Source organism: Lygodium microphyllum, chromosome 14 (assembly GCF_053477565.2).
Source record: "Lygodium microphyllum isolate KBCC chromosome 14, Lygodium_microphyllum_v1.1.10, whole genome shotgun sequence".
Taxonomy (NCBI): domain Eukaryota; kingdom Viridiplantae; phylum Streptophyta; class Polypodiopsida; order Schizaeales; family Lygodiaceae; genus Lygodium; species Lygodium microphyllum.
Window position 1 is genome coordinate 20,636,791 of NC_141148.1, and position 16,296 is coordinate 20,653,086.

Below are 16,296 nucleotides of genomic sequence, written 5' to 3' on the forward strand. Positions count from 1 at the left end.
AAAGTCCTTGCACACACGTTTTCCATTCAATTTGCCAAATGCATCTTTTGTTCCATCTTTCCATAATAAACTTTGTGGAGAGTACATCTCTTGCTAAAAGTAACCCCTCGCTTGCAAACACTGGGATGTGAGATAAGAATTCTCTGTATTGATAATCAACCGTCAAACATGAAGCCACATGCATGCTATCACATGTACAATCCTCAGGAGCAACAACCACATTAGCCCTTAGCATACAGTTCCCTTTAACAAACCACCGTTTCAATCCTTCAGCACTCCTTTGCCAATGCATGTGCACAGAGACCTCTTTTAAATACATTACATTATTCAGTGGGAGACAATGGGGTGCACAGCCCTCGTAGTTCCCCCCCCCCCCCACACTAATGCTCTGGTTTACTTCAGAAACGAGTGGTTATACGCTTGTGCATGCACACACACTACAGCAGAAACTCTTAACATCTGCTACACTTAAAAGTGCCATCCAAAATCGTTTACTAATAAAGGCATTCAAGTGTGAGTCTAGATAAAAGAACAGGCAAAAGGTTTGGAGATATCAAACATGCAGCTATTGCAGTACACAAATTCCTTGCAGATCAGCATTGCCTTGAGATACCAACATCTACATTCTTCATCTCACAACACCAGGATATATTCAGAAAAGGGATACCATCCACACCAAGCCAACTACACTACAACATAAACTACAACAGAATTTTTTCAGCAATACCAGAATTTGTCCTGCTAGCAGACTACTAAAAGTATTCCAACACCTAAGCCAACACACTATGGTCTACATTACTTAGAAGATCGATACAATACCAACCAAGCAGCAGGAAATTTTTCTCAGGAGTAATATGAAGCAGTGTGCTGATCAATGAAAAGCTGGATTCCTCATATCTGAGAACATGTTGCAATCAGTACTGATGTGCAGTAACACAATTATCGAGACGATAAATGCCAGAAGGAAACCCATGCTGGAATTGGCTCACATTTACAGGGGCAGCGAGGAAAGTCCGAATGCTAGGTTGCAGAGTCGAGAAAGTAACAGCAGTTGGAGGCACTGCCACTGCTGGCTGTATTGATTGCCTGTTTACAGGCATTTCCCATCAGACCAAGTTTTAAGAGGCAAGGACAGAGTTAGGGTCCGTCTGGCATACCCAGGAAAATTACCTGTTAGCAGTGCAGGCTGCTGGCAGAGATGCCTTCACAGGGACAATAGCAGGAACCAACTTTGTGTTTGGGGCTGCAGCTGTACAGCGATGAGTAATAATAGATCAACATCCAAACAAACATTTTTCATCTTAAAAAGCATGAGGATGAACCTTAACAAACCTCGCAACAGTGTTGGTGGATGTCCTTGAGTCACTGTCGTTGTATCAATTAATGATGGCATTACACCCTTCCCCTGTTTTTCAAGTGGATGAATGAAAATTTATATGTTATCAAGGCTAGACATAATACCCACTTCATTCAGACTAGAGGACATCTACAAAAACCTATGTCGCATGGGGAGTTGACTGTAGCAAACAAACTACTCACATCAAAACAAGCTGGCAACTGGCCAGCAAAAAATGCATTACTCAAATATACCTGTTTGATAGCTTGTGATTTTGGGGCAGAGTCTGTTCCTGAATCAACCAATATGAACAAACTTGTCAGAGATTATTTCAGAAGCTAACCACAGAAAGACAGAATAAAACCAATTGCAGTTTCAATATACCTGGAAACAAGGTCCGCTTCTTTGGAGCATTCCAGCCTACAGACAATTCTGTATTTAGGTCCTCATCCACTACCCATGCATCACTTCCATCCTCATTTACAAGTCCATTGTGTGCCACTGGTGTCGTTCACAGAAGATAGTCAATTTGGTTAATATTTCAAGTCAACTAAGAAGCACTTGAGGCTATTTGCAACATGGCACAATAACAGAAAACAAACAAATGATTAGAAGATGCTTGTTTGCTTACTTGAATAATTGCCCACAAAGTTAGCTTTGTGATAATACATCCTTGGAGGGAGATACATATGTTCTGCTGTTTTTCTCTGCACCATCTTCAATAAGCTTTACAAATCTTTAAAATAATATGATATTGAACTAGATTGACTGAAAGCGGAACTTTTGAAAGCATTTAGATAAGCAACATGCAGATTTATAAAACCACAGATGCAGTAGACAAAGCCATGTGCCATAGTGGCATGCGACAGATTTTGGGGGCAGGGATAGGAATGGGGACGGGGACAGGGAGGGGGACAGCCATTGCCGTCCCCTATCACTGTGAGAGGGGGCTCTGACATGGGGACGGTATGGGACTAGGACAATATGGGATGACAACACCCTGCCTTGTTTGCAAGGATGGTAATTTCCCTGATTCAAGGAGAAAGAAAGATGAGCAGCAAATGAGAGAATTCTTCAATTCCAAGCAGGAAAGGAGCATGAAAAGCAGTTGTCAGCCACCCAGAAGCCTCCAAATCAGGTCACCTGCAGCAGATGATGCCCAAAATCGCATCACCTACAGCTGAGATGTCTCAGGATCAGGTCATCAGCAGCAAAATGATAGCCAGCCACTGGAAACCTCCAGATCAGCAGTCACCCGTCCAAAGCCTCTCTACGGCTGTCCAACTAGCCCAATTTGCTCCCAACAGGCTACCATAGCATGCATAACTCAGCCTCAAGAATTGAATTTGCAGCAATTCATAATTGTGGAAAACGAAATTTGTTTAGCCCTGCCCAGCCCAATTTAAATTCCTAAGCTATATGAACTTAGAAGCATTCAGACTTTCATTAACCTTATTACAAAGCATTAAATGTTTTTAGCTCTCTAACCCCTATGACACCACAAGTCATTTCCAAGGGTATATTCAATGTCTTTGGCCAAGATCTGACACCAAGCAACCACTCGCACCTATCCACCACAACTCATGCCAACATCCCCCACTATTTAAGCTACGGTCTGCATGCCACTGTGACGCACATTCCAGCTTATTCACACATGCACCACACATGTGCGCAACGTAATTATTCCAATGGATACCATTGAAAATTTACAACCCCATGACATGGGAAGCTAGAAAATGGTTGTTCTATGTACTAATCTTTGTCGTTCATTTTAGACTCATCGTTTATAAGTTGAACTCTCAAGAGGCTGCATATCGGAATGGTGTGTAACTTACACCAAACCATCATAATGTGTAACCGACACAATTGCCAAGACAGCCAAGCTAAATGAGTGCTTCAAAAGCCACAACATTTTGTGCTTGGGCCCAAAAAAAATAAGCCCAATCTATAATGTTTTTAAACGACCCACGGTATCTCACAATCAAATTGTTGGGCTACAAAAGCCAAACTCCCTACCAAATTCTTATGTAAATTATTATTCTTTTTACTCTAGCTCTAGGATAACTAGTCTCTACCAATGTTATCAAGGAACCACTAGTGAGAATACACTAGGGTTTGCAAACAAAACACAATTGTACGTGAGAAACCCCGCAACTAACAAATGACCTTAGAGATGGAATGAGATTGAATAAACTCAACTAAGGGATGTTGGAGGAGGAGGTCCAAAGATTACCAAAAAACAAGTGAAGAAAACCAACCAAAGCCAAAAAGCAAGCAAGGAAAATGAGCAAGATGCTTGCAACACACTACACAGAATTCCTAAACCTTTTGAGCACCCCTAAACTCCATCATGAACTCAAAAAAGTTCTTGAACCTTGCTAGGCTTTAGCCCTCTCCTTTGTTGCAAGAATGGCCATAGACTCCAAAGCTAGCTTATCCATTTCAAATTTAGTTCTCAAAGTGTCTCATATTGCTTGGAAATTAAAAATATTTTCCCTCCTCCCATGGAATTGACACCCAACAATGTAGAAGCTCTTTCTTTCCTCCTCCCTCCCTCTGCATGCAAACCTCACATTCTTAAGTCTTGGGCCCCTCCAAATCTTTTGGGGTCTTTTCCAACAAGGCCCTTCTTGCACTAGTCTTTCCCATCGTGGTCTCATCTTAAATACCTACAACCACATGTCGCCGCCACCTCTTTGATTTTTGTTTCCCCTTAGCCATGTAGTGCACACTACCCTTTTCTCGCGGTCCCACTTCCAAGCCGCCCCCTCTAGTATTTCATTTTGGCTGTATGATTGTGGCCCCATCATCTTTGGAAGGTATGTTAGTAGTGTACATGTCATTGGTGCCAAAGTGTTTATTGTAAGGGCCAGTACCTATTGTCATTGTGCATTTCATTTTTATAATTGTGCCACTTTAAGTTGGCCAATTGAATTTATTTCACCTAGAGACATTGGTCGATTGGTTTTTTATGTATATTTATTTTAGCCTATTTATAGTATGTTGCTCCTCCACTATCTTTCAAACATCAAATAATTATCCTACAACATGCTTGCTTCTTCGTGGAGAGGGAGGGAACTTGTTCTTGTCATGAGGACGTGTATTTTTAATGCTTAGCTTTGGCATTATTAAGTTGTGCGCATGTGAGATGCACATGTGAAGTGCAAGTCAATTAAGTCATGTTGACAGCTTAAGTAACCCAAGTGAATAGTGAGTGACATTGGCAAAAGTTGTACAAAGTCATACATGACATGTACTTGTAGGTACTTGGTGTCAGTTTGGGGTCCAAGCCATTAAATGTCCGATGGTGACATTTTGGGGCCAAGCATTAACTAATAAATTAATGCTAGCTCAAGACCAATTAATGTTGGGACCATAAAATGTCCCATGGGGGTTAGCACTTTTATTGTGAATGGGCACTAGCTAGTCCTTGAGCAAGATTAAATGGATAATACTTAATTTTTAAAATTTAAATTTTAAAAATTAATTACTCAAAGCTGATAATTACATTTAGAAGGCTACCAAGTGGCAAAAGAGACTACCACTTGTCACACTAGCTAAGGTCATTCCAACATTTAGAGGCTAAGAGAGGAAGGAGCCATTGCCAAATGAGCTCTAAGAAACGCGACAAATATTCACACAACACGATAAGATAGAGGCAACGAGTTTCCTTCTTCACCTTAGTGAAAGGCAACAAAAGAAAAGGAGGGTTGGCCTATCATAGAAATATATGCGCCCCCCCTTCCTTTCAAAGCTGTTGGCACCATCAAAATTGCCATCAAAGCTATCGTTCAAAAGATACTCCTTTTATCCGATTCTCTCTCTCATCCTTTGACATTCCCTTAGCAATTCTCAGCATGTTCCAACCACTGGTGAAGAGCAACCAAAGAAATTACTGCTAAAACCCTAATTTGCAGCAGCCATTAGGGTTTCCACAACCACCTTCGAATCCATGCGCAGTTACTGAAGACCCAAGTACTCAATACAGCTGAAGGCATTAATTTGCAATTGATGTGAGGGGTAACCCATTCCCAAATTATTGTGGTCTACATGCGAGAGATTGAAGACCCAAACTAAAGCTGAATTGTTGTACAATCAAGGGGTAATTTGTGCCCAAGCAATATCTGTCATTTATGACAACCATTTGTATTGAAGATTGAAGGAGATTAGCCTATATCTCAGTGTACTTCAATCTTATAGCAATACAAAATAAAGGAATACCACAAGGCGTGCCAATTGTTGAGGCAACTGGCCAAGATTAAGTAGTAAAGTATGAATTTCCCGATTTGTGTATTTCATGCTTGCTGTAATTTGAGTTAAATTTGGTTTTCACCACCCTTGCCAAGAAGGAAGGCCAGTTTCAATTGCACCATGATGGCCACACACTCAATTTGTGCCATTGTACTATTCTTGAGCCTTGGTTTATGGATTCCATGTCCCCAAGTCTATTCTCTTTGAGTTCTTATGTTCTTGCTGCTCTTTTCTGTTCTTTGCATTCATCGCAGTTTCTATCAGTAGTATCTTTTCAGGTTTGTTGCTCATTAGACTCCTCCAAAAACTCTTGTTTGCTGTTGCTCTAATTCAGGCAAGCCCAGTTTCTACTGTTGAGCAGCAATTTTCAGCCACCAAGAGGCCTATTGCAGCCTGCAATTTTTGCTACCAGCTTTGCATTTTTGCTGTCCAGCCTGCATTTCTAAAAGATCTACTACCATCTTTGCTTCTACAGCTGGCATCTTGCTGTTGTAATCATTTTGAACTTTTTTTTCGCATGCTTGTCCTTCCTCTATCATCTTCAACCTGCCTTTTCAGCAAGTTTGCGTCTTCAGCCTGATCGAAAAGGATGGATCACAATTGTCAATCGTCGTGCTTTTGCCACTACAATCTCTTCGTATCTATTCATCTCTCCATGTTTTGAAAAGTTTTGCTTGAACTATTTCACCTAATCGGCTCCTCCATGTTGCAACATGGATGCTAAGCTCAAGGGATCCGAATATCTTACCTATAGAGTGCTATCATGAAAGCTTGGTTTGTGTAGAAGCACATCCAGTACATCATTTTAGGTGCGATCTTGCATCCCCGAAAACCCTCTCCTATTCCAAATGATTAGGACAAAGACATCTACGACGAGGTAGTTCTTACTTGGGACAATGATGATGCCCGAGTATACTCGGCTCCTTTGATGCATCTCCAAAGAAGTCCTAACAATTACCTCTTGCAAGACATCTAAGATCTAGGTAAAGTTATATCTTATGTATGAGGCCCTATCGACCATGCAAAGCTATAACCCTCTATGTAATATCAAGTTTGAGACAATAGATATGATTCAATCATTCCTTCTTAAGGTGATTCAATCAGCTTCACAACTAACGGTCTACATGTCCCAAAGCCCATCTTGAGGGGACTATTCTTTACAAGCAACCTCTAAAGTTTAATGGGGTGGCTAATGCCCTACAAGCCCAAACATCGGTGACACCTATCAGTTTTGATCATATAGTCTCTATGTTGCTTGAGCATAAGGCTTCTTTGCATTTACAAAGGAGGCTACCATCTCTGTCTGGAAGCAAGCAAGAGGCTTTTGCCGCTTCAAAGAGGGGTCCCAAGCAGCAAAAGACAAAAAGTTAGTGCTACCATTGTGGTAAGAACGGGCATCTCTGAAAAGATTCCAAAAAACTAGTGGCAAACCGAAAGGAGGAAAAGCAGCAATAGAAGGGTAAAGACTCTTCTGACAACTCATCGTCATCTTCAAACCAAACTCTGACTTGGGCCTTGCAGCCAAGGCAAAGGCCGCCAAGACCTCAGCCCTCAAGACTTTCCCAATGCCAAAGAGGGAGATTGAGAGGGTGGTTGTGGTGGGACCTCTGAGCCTCATCCATATGCAAGAGTGGTGGACTTGGATTGTAACTTTCCACAATTTGCAATTTCTATTAGGAACATCTCTTGGTTTCCACTGCTCCGCACTTTTTTGACATGGTATCCATGGAAATTAACACGCTTGCAATTCCTATACGAATCTTGCTAAAACCTTCATTGAAGCTGAAAAAAACAAACAAAAAAAGCCTTTGGAAAATTTGGGGAGTAGGTTGACAAAATCTTTGTTCTACTAATGTCTAATCCAATGGCCTACTAATTTGGCCACTAGCAAAGTTGTGAAAATATCTAGTCCAACTAAACGTGGACTTGGTCCAAATTCCCATCCATCATTTTGTCACCCAATTGACACCTACCTACCATGGCATAACAAGCCATCACCACAAACTTGCTACCTATGCTCTTTTCCTAGCTTATATTTCGTATGATGAGTTTATATAGGACATGAATGTTTAACTTAATGCTCTTGGGTTTTGAGATACTCAAATTGGGATACTTAAGTTGTGCACATGTGAGATTAAGTTGAATGTATGTAATGTCAATAGATAATACTGGCTTGGACAATAAGGAAAACTGACAAAGGTCTGGTGGACAAGTGCCAATGGGACACTTGAGTCACATCTTGTCCAAGGACGTTAGATAGCCCCTTGGAAATAACTTTTGGTGTCGTGGGGGATGGGGATTTAAATGGCTATTAGTCCTAGACTAAAGTTTATGGAAACTTTCAAAACTTCAAGTTTAAAGAGGTTAAAATTGGAGCTATTCATGGAGGCCATGTACTTTGCAATCCAATTGGAATTATTATTGGCTGGAAATTAAGGCTAGAGGCCGCGTTTGCATGGGTAAATTGGACACTTGACAATCAACTCTATTTGGGAGCCATCCAAGGCTGTGTGATGCTATTCTAGGCTTTATCAAAGGTGAAAGAGATCAATTTCTAAGCAAATCACAACAGCTTGAGCATTGTAACAGCAAGGCGACCTAATTTAGGGAGGGTTCAAGGGTGGTTGTCAACAAGGCCACCTATTTTGCTGCATTAATTAAGGCTAGAACAACAAGACAACCCTACTGTTTGGCAAGCAAGAGCATTTGAGGTGTGTCCAACAATAGCAAATGTTGTGGATGCAATGGTAATTGCATTAAATGCAGCACAAGTCTATGTTTTAAGGGTAAATATCACGAGGACGTGAAATTTTGATGCTTTGCTTAGCATTTTATTAACTCCTAATCAAATGTGCAAATGTGAGGTGCACATGTGATGTGCAAGTTAGACATTTCACAACGATGGACCAAGGACCTTGAGAAATTAGTGGATGTCAAAGGCAAAAGTTGTAATAAGTTATCCTTGGCAAGTAGTAGGTAGTACCTAGTGCCAAATTTTGACCTAGAGGGTTTTATTAGCCATTAATGTCAAAGATGACATGAGGAACTGGGCATTAATCAATTAGTTAATGCTAATTCAGGGGCTAATAATGCTCAAGTTTGCTTGGATGACAAGTTGGCCTAGTTGGGTGGCACAAGTACTTTTCTGAGCAAAAAGTAAAAATTAAATTAACTCTCAAAATTAACATATTCTGAGAATCAGTTTAATTGAGATGAAATTTCTGAAAATTAGTTTAATTGAGCTGAAATTGCCGAAAAATGCTATTCAAAGGATGCCACTTGTCAAAACCTTCCCATGCAAGTGAGGGAAAGGCTATAGGGACTATTGCAGCCTCATTCTAGTATGGTGGAGATTGGCAAAGGAAGAGAGAGTTGTTGCCGCAATTTTCCAGCCATTGGTGATCAGCCCAACCATTGGAGGGTGTCAAAGAGCTGCCCCCAGCTGGCCGGGAGGCCATTGAAGGTAAGTGACAACCTCTATAAGCTGTCTACAGCCAAGTGACAAGAAGTTTGGGGCCCATAAGGATAAGTGACTGCATGTAGGGCTCCTATTAATGGTGGGCTGCAATCAATTAGTTATTCATAGCAAGGCAACATTTAATTTTAGCCAATTTTGGCAATGAGACTCTAATATTTCTCTCTCTAGCTTCCTCTCAATTCTCTCAATCAATTCATAGCTTCTCTCAAAAGAGAACCAAATTAAGTCTCCAGAGGGTGCAATTGAAGAATTTGTGCTGTTAAAACCTAATTAAGAGCAAAAATTGGGATTTACCAGCCATCCTGGGAAGAATGGTAAGAAATGGAGCCCTAGTTTTGAAATTCAACAAAACAGCTGAAATACAAGAATTTTAGAGAATTTCAAGAGGCCAGCCAGCCAACATTAAGTTTGGGACAAAATTTGTCATCCAAGCATTAGACTAAAGGCCAATCCCCAAGCAAACCAAGGGGCAAATTGGTTTGAAAGCTTGTTGGTTGCTATGGACAATAACATGTATTTACTTGCTGTAATTATTGTCAACTCAAGTTATAATTACCCTCTTTGAGGAAGAAGACTGGTTTCAATAAATATGCATGTGCAACCTCATTGTGGACATGGAATATTTAAAGCTTGGAAATAAAATCCAATGTGTTGCTGATTGAGAATTATTGAACTCAAGTCGAAAACCAGTAAGGATTAGGGTTTGAATGGTTGCATTGGGATGTGTGCATGCATATCTCCATATTTTGGGAAGCTTCTGGATACAAATTTTATCAATTGAACAGCAAATTCAATGGGTTTTCAAAGGTCTACTATAAGGCAGAGGGCTGATTTGCATGCAATTGAAAAGGATTCAATTTGAGCCTCCCTAATTGTGAAATCAAGGAGCAATTGGATTTTATAGTTGTTGGTTACGTAGAACAGCAAAGATATTCCAAATGTTATAAGAGAATTAGATCGGTCTCAATAGAGGAAGTAAAAACTCGAGGACGTATCTATTGAGTTTGTGGCAAGGACTTCCCTTCCTCGGGATCCAATCCTCTCTTGGTTGCACAACAAGATTTTGGAATTTAAGTGAAAAGGCATACTACAAGGGGCGCCAATGTTTATGGGGCCAATCGAATGTGTCAACTCATCTCAATTTCTTTGAGGCAATATAGAAAACTAGTAAAAGTGTTGAATTTTTAAGTTAGGATTTATTTGATGCATTTATTGCTTGCTGTAAATTGTGGTAACCCAATGTTCAACAAGGCTCCACTACCCTTTCTATAAAGAGGAAGACCGGTTTCATGTTTGATCATGCATATTCCTTGAGAATACAACAGAGTTTGCAGAGAATATGCAGTGTATGAACAACACACAATAAACCAAATGAGCTCAAAGATGAAATGAAATGAATGGATGCACTCAAAGAACAAACTTAGAATGCGAGGTATGGAATACAATAAAGCTCAAGGAGATGAGGGACCACAGATCCATCCATTGTGTTTTAAAATCCAAAATCTGTGCACCAAACACACCAGGGCATTATTCCAATGGTTCAGTGAACCAGAGCTCCTATCCACTTCACCACAGCGTTTCAGACGAGTCCTGATTCTCATTCAATTCTAATTTCTATCTTCAATTGAACTAAAGCCAGTTGAATCTCGCTCAATTCATGTGAGAGATTGAGCACTATTCTAGCTCATTCATGCATGTGCCTCACTCAAAATTAAGCCTCAGTTGCAGTTCCATCTCTAGATCAATTACACTTGAGTTTGGACCTGTGTCTAAGGTGGTAACTGAATCCACAAAATCCAGTCAAGGACACTTAAATAAAGTTAAATTAGCTCGTCTGATAACCTATGATTACGCAAGTCCAATACTTCACAAAGAGTTGGTAAGCCAGTACTTTGAAGCATCCAACTGCTGCTTCAACTGAGCCCTCAAAGCTATTGAAAATCGTAAGCAAGCCACAGTAAAGTGATAAGAGAGTTGACAAGTAATTTTCTAGCATATGCTATATTAGAATTAGTGAACAAGGTAGCACCTTGAAGAATGGATGCTGAAGTGCCTCTGCTGCTGTGGGCCTTTTCTCTGGATCCCACGTACACAAAGCCTGAAAACCCCATTTAGATGCATGTCAGTCCTTGCTGTGAAGAAAATCAGAATATAAATAATAGAGCAGATTGACAACAACGTGTAACAAGCTGAAACTAGCCATGCATTCAGCATGCACTGTACCCTTATAAGATCAACTGCGTCTGAACTTGCAGTTGGAATCAACGTAGACAGAGGCGATGCTGGAAACTGAAGATCACATAACAAAGTTTTGAAATTGTCAGTTCACAACACAGCAAGACTAAAATGAGTCAGCTGAGAAAAAGAAAAAACCGTACCTGGGGAAAGCGGAAATTCATTGAACCTGCAAGATCCATGCCTTGAGGCCATGTTTGATGATTCGGCGTACCTATAATGCTGCATATCTTGTATACTTCATCCAATTCACTGAAAAACCAAAGACAAATCATTCAAACTAAAAAATATCTAGGCTTTGCTCCATAATCAACCTGCAACAAAGTCTAGAAACCCAATTCACTTGCATAGTGATCCATACTCCTACCTTTCGCCAGGGAAAAGAGGCTGAAGATTGAAAAGCTCAGCCATTATTGCCCCCATTGCCCACATGTCTACAAGAGTGCAAAAGAAAAGTACAATGTGTACTTAGATAAGATAAGCCTTGCCAAACTCTCTATCAATTCTAAAGAAAACAGGGAAGGTGCAACTGATAAATTGAGACATAAACATAAACATACCAATGGCAGAACCATAAGATCGTGCTTGCAGCAAGACTTCAGGTGCTCGATACCTTGGCAAAAGTAGTCACATATCCACATTGCCATGCCATTGGTAATGCTAAAACTTGAACATAAATGTTTTAAAATGAATGAACCCAAAAATGATACCATCGAGTGGAAACATAGTCAGTATATGGTGGCTTTGAGTGGACCTCACGTGCCAAACCAAAGTCTGCTACTTTAATAATGTCCCCTGTGACTAGTAAATTTTCTGCAGCACAAAGATGAGCAAAAGAAGCACCCAACCATAAGTATAAGAGCTGCCTTGTTGACATTAGCAATCCTCTGCCGTTGCAGTACAGCCACTAAATGGAAGGGCCAACAAAATAAAAATGGTCCGAGTGTAAAGTTTATACCTGGCTTCAAATCTCGATGGAAATAACCATTGCAATGCATATAATCTAATGCCTGGAAAATTTGAAGGCACCAATTCCTTATCTTCGCCTCAGATAAAGGTTTCTCACTGTCCTTCATTACCTGGTACAAGTTGAACTCCTACAGCCACCCATTACCATCCACTGGTCAAGGAAAACAGTATAATGTAAAATTACTTGACTCCTGAAATAAAGTCGGATAAACACCACTGTAACCATACCATATATTCAAACACAAAAAAAAGCTCATTTTTCTCCCGCACAACTTCCTTGAGTTTGATGATATGGGGATGATTCAGCTTCTGCAAGGACTGCGCAGATACAGGCATTGAATCAACTGAGGCTCCAAAAAAGAAAAGACTCGGCCAGCAGCCAAAAGTGGCATAAACTCTAAGCTAGTAGTGTCTTCAATCATCTTCTGGGCTTAAAAAGACAAAGTTGCATGTACCTTTACTTCTCTCAAATTCATGCATTCCTCCCATGAATAGTACTTCCTCTTCATTTTTTTGATAGCAACCTGGCAAGTCAGATTGTTAATTTGATTGAGGCCTTCAGGTACCTCTACAAAGGCTAAGTCAACTGGAGTGGAATGCCAGACAACCCAGACTCTAGGGGCATGTGGATAATTAGCATCATATAACATAACAGCAGTCACTTACAATCTCATTTGTCTGAATGTTTAATGCTTTCCAAACATTCCCATAGGTCCCATCCCCAAGCTGCTTAATAACTTGATAGCTGTCATAGAAAACACCAATGATGAAAAACCATACATATTGACACCAATATATTAAATTAAAAGCTGGGCACAATTACTCATACCACTGCATTTTGTCAAGTATAGTATCGCAAGAACCCTAGTCAAATATATTCAAAAATCATATTAACAAGGCAATGAAGATCTGCTATGGTCAAGTTGGTATGTCGGTTGTATATTTTCTCTTGAATGGCTCCTGACATTCGAACAAGTCTACTATAACGTCTCCTAGTAAAGAAAGCAGCAACCAAAGCTTGAAGAACTGGACGATGGTAGTCATCAGCCTCAAAGGTGGAAATCGTCATCATCAGTAGCCTGAAAAACCACCGACTCCTAGGCTATCCACAAGTCCAAGCTAATTCTGGCCTTCTGTGAAATGACAGTGCAGCCACACCGGCCTGGAAAGCCAAGCCAGGAGGAGATTCAGCCTCCACTGTTTCGTTGCAAAGTGACATCTTTACCGAGGCTGAAGCTCAAAGAGACCTACATAAGAAACCAGTAACATTTGTAAACCAACAAAATGTCTCCAAAGTCAAAAATACCTGTAATTTTGTCAAATTGATGCGTTCCATACCTCGCAACACTGCAGAGGCAATCAGATCCGCCAATCAAGTTCGATTAAGGCAGAGAGGAATTCACGCTACAGATGCTTTCATTCTTCAGCAAAGGAAGCTTCGATACTGGCAAAACCTGCACGTATGTGCTTAGGACACACAAGGTCCATGTATAATCCTCCGTTTGCGATCGGACAAGAGATCCATTGTGTGAATGTGAAACTGCTGAATGTAGATTGAAAACGACAAGATTTTAAGCAGACAGAAAGGGGGGCGTAAACTTGACAAGCAGAGATTCTATCAGGATACTTACCGTCAGACACGGAATCCGCTAAAGAACAAAGCAACGGTGTCGTTTGGATAGCTTGAACAGCCGCTGTCAGGTAGAGGGAAGGATTAGAGAACGATGTCTTAGGTGGCGTGTTCTGAGTCCTCGCAATCTCTGAATATTACAAAGAACAAGAATTGTTTCCAAACCTGAAGGCAGCAAGGCGAAGCTCTCGAGCTCTGAAAATTTGAGGGAAAGGACGAGGTGCCGCTTCTGTGCGAATGAATCTTGTTTATCTGCGTGTATGTCAGTAGAATATGGGAGGTCGAGGCTATGGCGAGGGAGTGCTGGCGTGTGCGCGTGAGGGCGAGGGCGAGAGCGTGCGCGAGCGAGAAGGAAACGCAGAGAGAGAGAGAAAGAGACGTGGAAGGGACACGGATATCCACTGTCGAGGACAAATTAATCGATTAAACGCTTGGTTTTAAGAAAGCAAATACGTTCACAATCGATCGATAGCAATCAGTCTCTTCGTTTACATTTTATCCGCCAAAAATAAACTACCCATTTTTATTATTCTCGTTGCAGTAGCGGATATCCTAAATCGCTAACAAGACAATACCCTACCTTTGGCGAGGACGGCTGGTGCCGAGTTTGGACAAGCATGGTCCATGCATTAGGGGTTTCCGGTTTCCACTTTCAGGCGTTGAAAATCGAGAACCGCTCCATGTCACATGAAGCAATTTTTGGTTTTCATTTGGAAAGAATTTTCACTTTTGAGCATGGGTTGAGTGGTGTTTCAATTGAAAACCGCACTAATTTATGTCAAACTCATTTTGGATTCGATAGAGGCAAGGAGATAAATATATTTTCTCATCGACCAAATGCCATATTAAGAGACGAATATATTACTATTTCAAAAATATGGTTTTTAAGACCTATTGATCTGACCAGGTTTTGGTTTTCAATACCCAAAAAATGATCTCAAAATTCATATTTGGTTTTGAGGTCGACATAAACTATTCTCATATATACAATTCAAGGCTATTGTCCCGTTAATACCCCTTAAGTCTTTTTGGTGTAGAAATTACAATCATCTGAGGACACCATACCCATCCTCGTGAATGCTATCACATGGGCTTAGAGCAAGAAGACTGAAATCAATATAATCAAACCATCCATGACAAAGGGCTCCATCATAAGGAGAAAGATTCAAAGAAGAGGAAAAAGTAAGATGGAGCATGTGACATTGAGGAGTGAGTAGCTCATCACACTACTAACCAAAAACATTGAATCAAGTGCAAAAAGTGGAAGGCCCCTCACATAGAGAAGGCTACCACTATAATTTGGAGGTACCAAATGTAGAACACCAACTTGAGTAAGGTCAAGAAATGGATACAAAAGGCTCGAGTGGAATAACGAGATCAAGAAGCCACATATAATATGAGTGCAGTAGGGTTATCCAACACAACACTGTTATCAAATCTCATACACAAGCACACCCTCGAGAGACAACTTCAAAACCAACGAAGCAAGGGGGGAGCCAACATTTGATTGAAACAACCAAACAAGGAGGGAGCCAAGATCAGGCTAAAATGAAGTCACAATGGAGGAAGTGACTATTTCTAGTACAATAAAGTGGATTCCGGTCTCGTCGCCACATTAGCCTCAACTAGTGTGGCTATACCACTAAGAATGCTGCTAAAGAGTAGTCCTAACCTCTGGAAGACTTTCAAGCTTTGGATATAGGAAAGGATAGAACCCCTCCAAACAATCACTTTGTACCCTACAAAAGAACACCGCCATCGTTAAAGCACCAATCATGTCTGCAAGAGCGCTCGATGTTAACATGTTTTGGGAAGGAGGTGAGCAGCATGCCATCCTCCTAGTGGAGGATCTAGGAGACTCCTTGTTGCAAAGGGACAACATTGATACCAAAGCTAGGATCTAGCCTCAGACCACTGGGTGTATTAAAGGACTAGCCCATTAAAATGTTTGGGATTCATTTCTTAGTGAGTTTTGTGGTCATGAAAAGGGTGGATTATGGTCTACTACTCAACTATTCCTAAATGTGGAATGTGCCAATTGAGTGGAGAAGAGCTCATTGCACACATGCTATGTTAGCATTAACGAGTTCTCATTGTTGGGGGTAAAGGCACATCTGCCTAGTCGCCCGTGTATTACTACATTGATAGTCATCGCCATTGCACACTGCAGGTGGCGGACGCCTGTCACCATCACTTTATTCTTTATTCTTTTAGTGACAGTTTGAATAAAGGAAGGCCCGGTCACACATTGTGATTGTTGGAGTTCCCATTTCTAGTCTCTCCCTTTCTTACTCTTGCTCTCTCGCCATAGCTCTCGAGTCCAACCTTCGATCCATCGCTCCCTTTCAACTGGTATCAGAGCTTTGCTTTTCGACTCTTGAGCTTGGTTCATGGCAT

The 16,296-nt window shown here is 40.9% G+C and overlaps 1 protein-coding gene across 4 annotated transcripts; it reads right to left on the reverse strand.

Moving 5' to 3' along the window:
• Positions 1-490: 490 nt before the first annotated feature.
• On the reverse strand, positions 491-14,356 carry LOC148025400 (cyclin-dependent kinase F-4-like). Of its 4 annotated transcripts, XM_087692510.1 has the most exons (21): positions 14,065-14,356; positions 13,901-13,963; positions 13,608-13,812; positions 13,099-13,516; positions 12,936-13,014; positions 12,725-12,793; positions 12,498-12,587; positions 12,259-12,397; positions 12,011-12,113; positions 11,861-11,913; positions 11,668-11,734; positions 11,444-11,552; positions 11,289-11,354; positions 11,095-11,163; positions 1,968-2,052; positions 1,721-1,837; positions 1,591-1,628; positions 1,333-1,405; positions 1,171-1,249; positions 990-1,086; positions 491-897 (listed from the first exon to the last, which is right to left on the reverse strand). In XM_087692510.1, the coding sequence occupies exons 4-21, from the start codon at positions 13,104-13,106 to the stop codon at positions 892-894; spliced, it is 1,347 nt and encodes a 448-aa protein (XP_087548636.1). In that variant the 5' UTR covers positions 13,107-13,516; positions 13,608-13,812; positions 13,901-13,963; positions 14,065-14,356; the 3' UTR covers positions 491-891. The 4 variants fall into 4 exon arrangements, with proteins under 4 accessions (XP_087548636.1, XP_087548633.1, XP_087548632.1 ...); XM_087692507.1 differs by having other exon boundaries at positions 491-1,086; positions 13,608-13,809; positions 14,065-14,354; XM_087692506.1 differs by having other exon boundaries at positions 491-1,086; positions 14,065-14,354.
• Between the last annotated feature and the right edge of the window lie 1,940 nt (positions 14,357-16,296).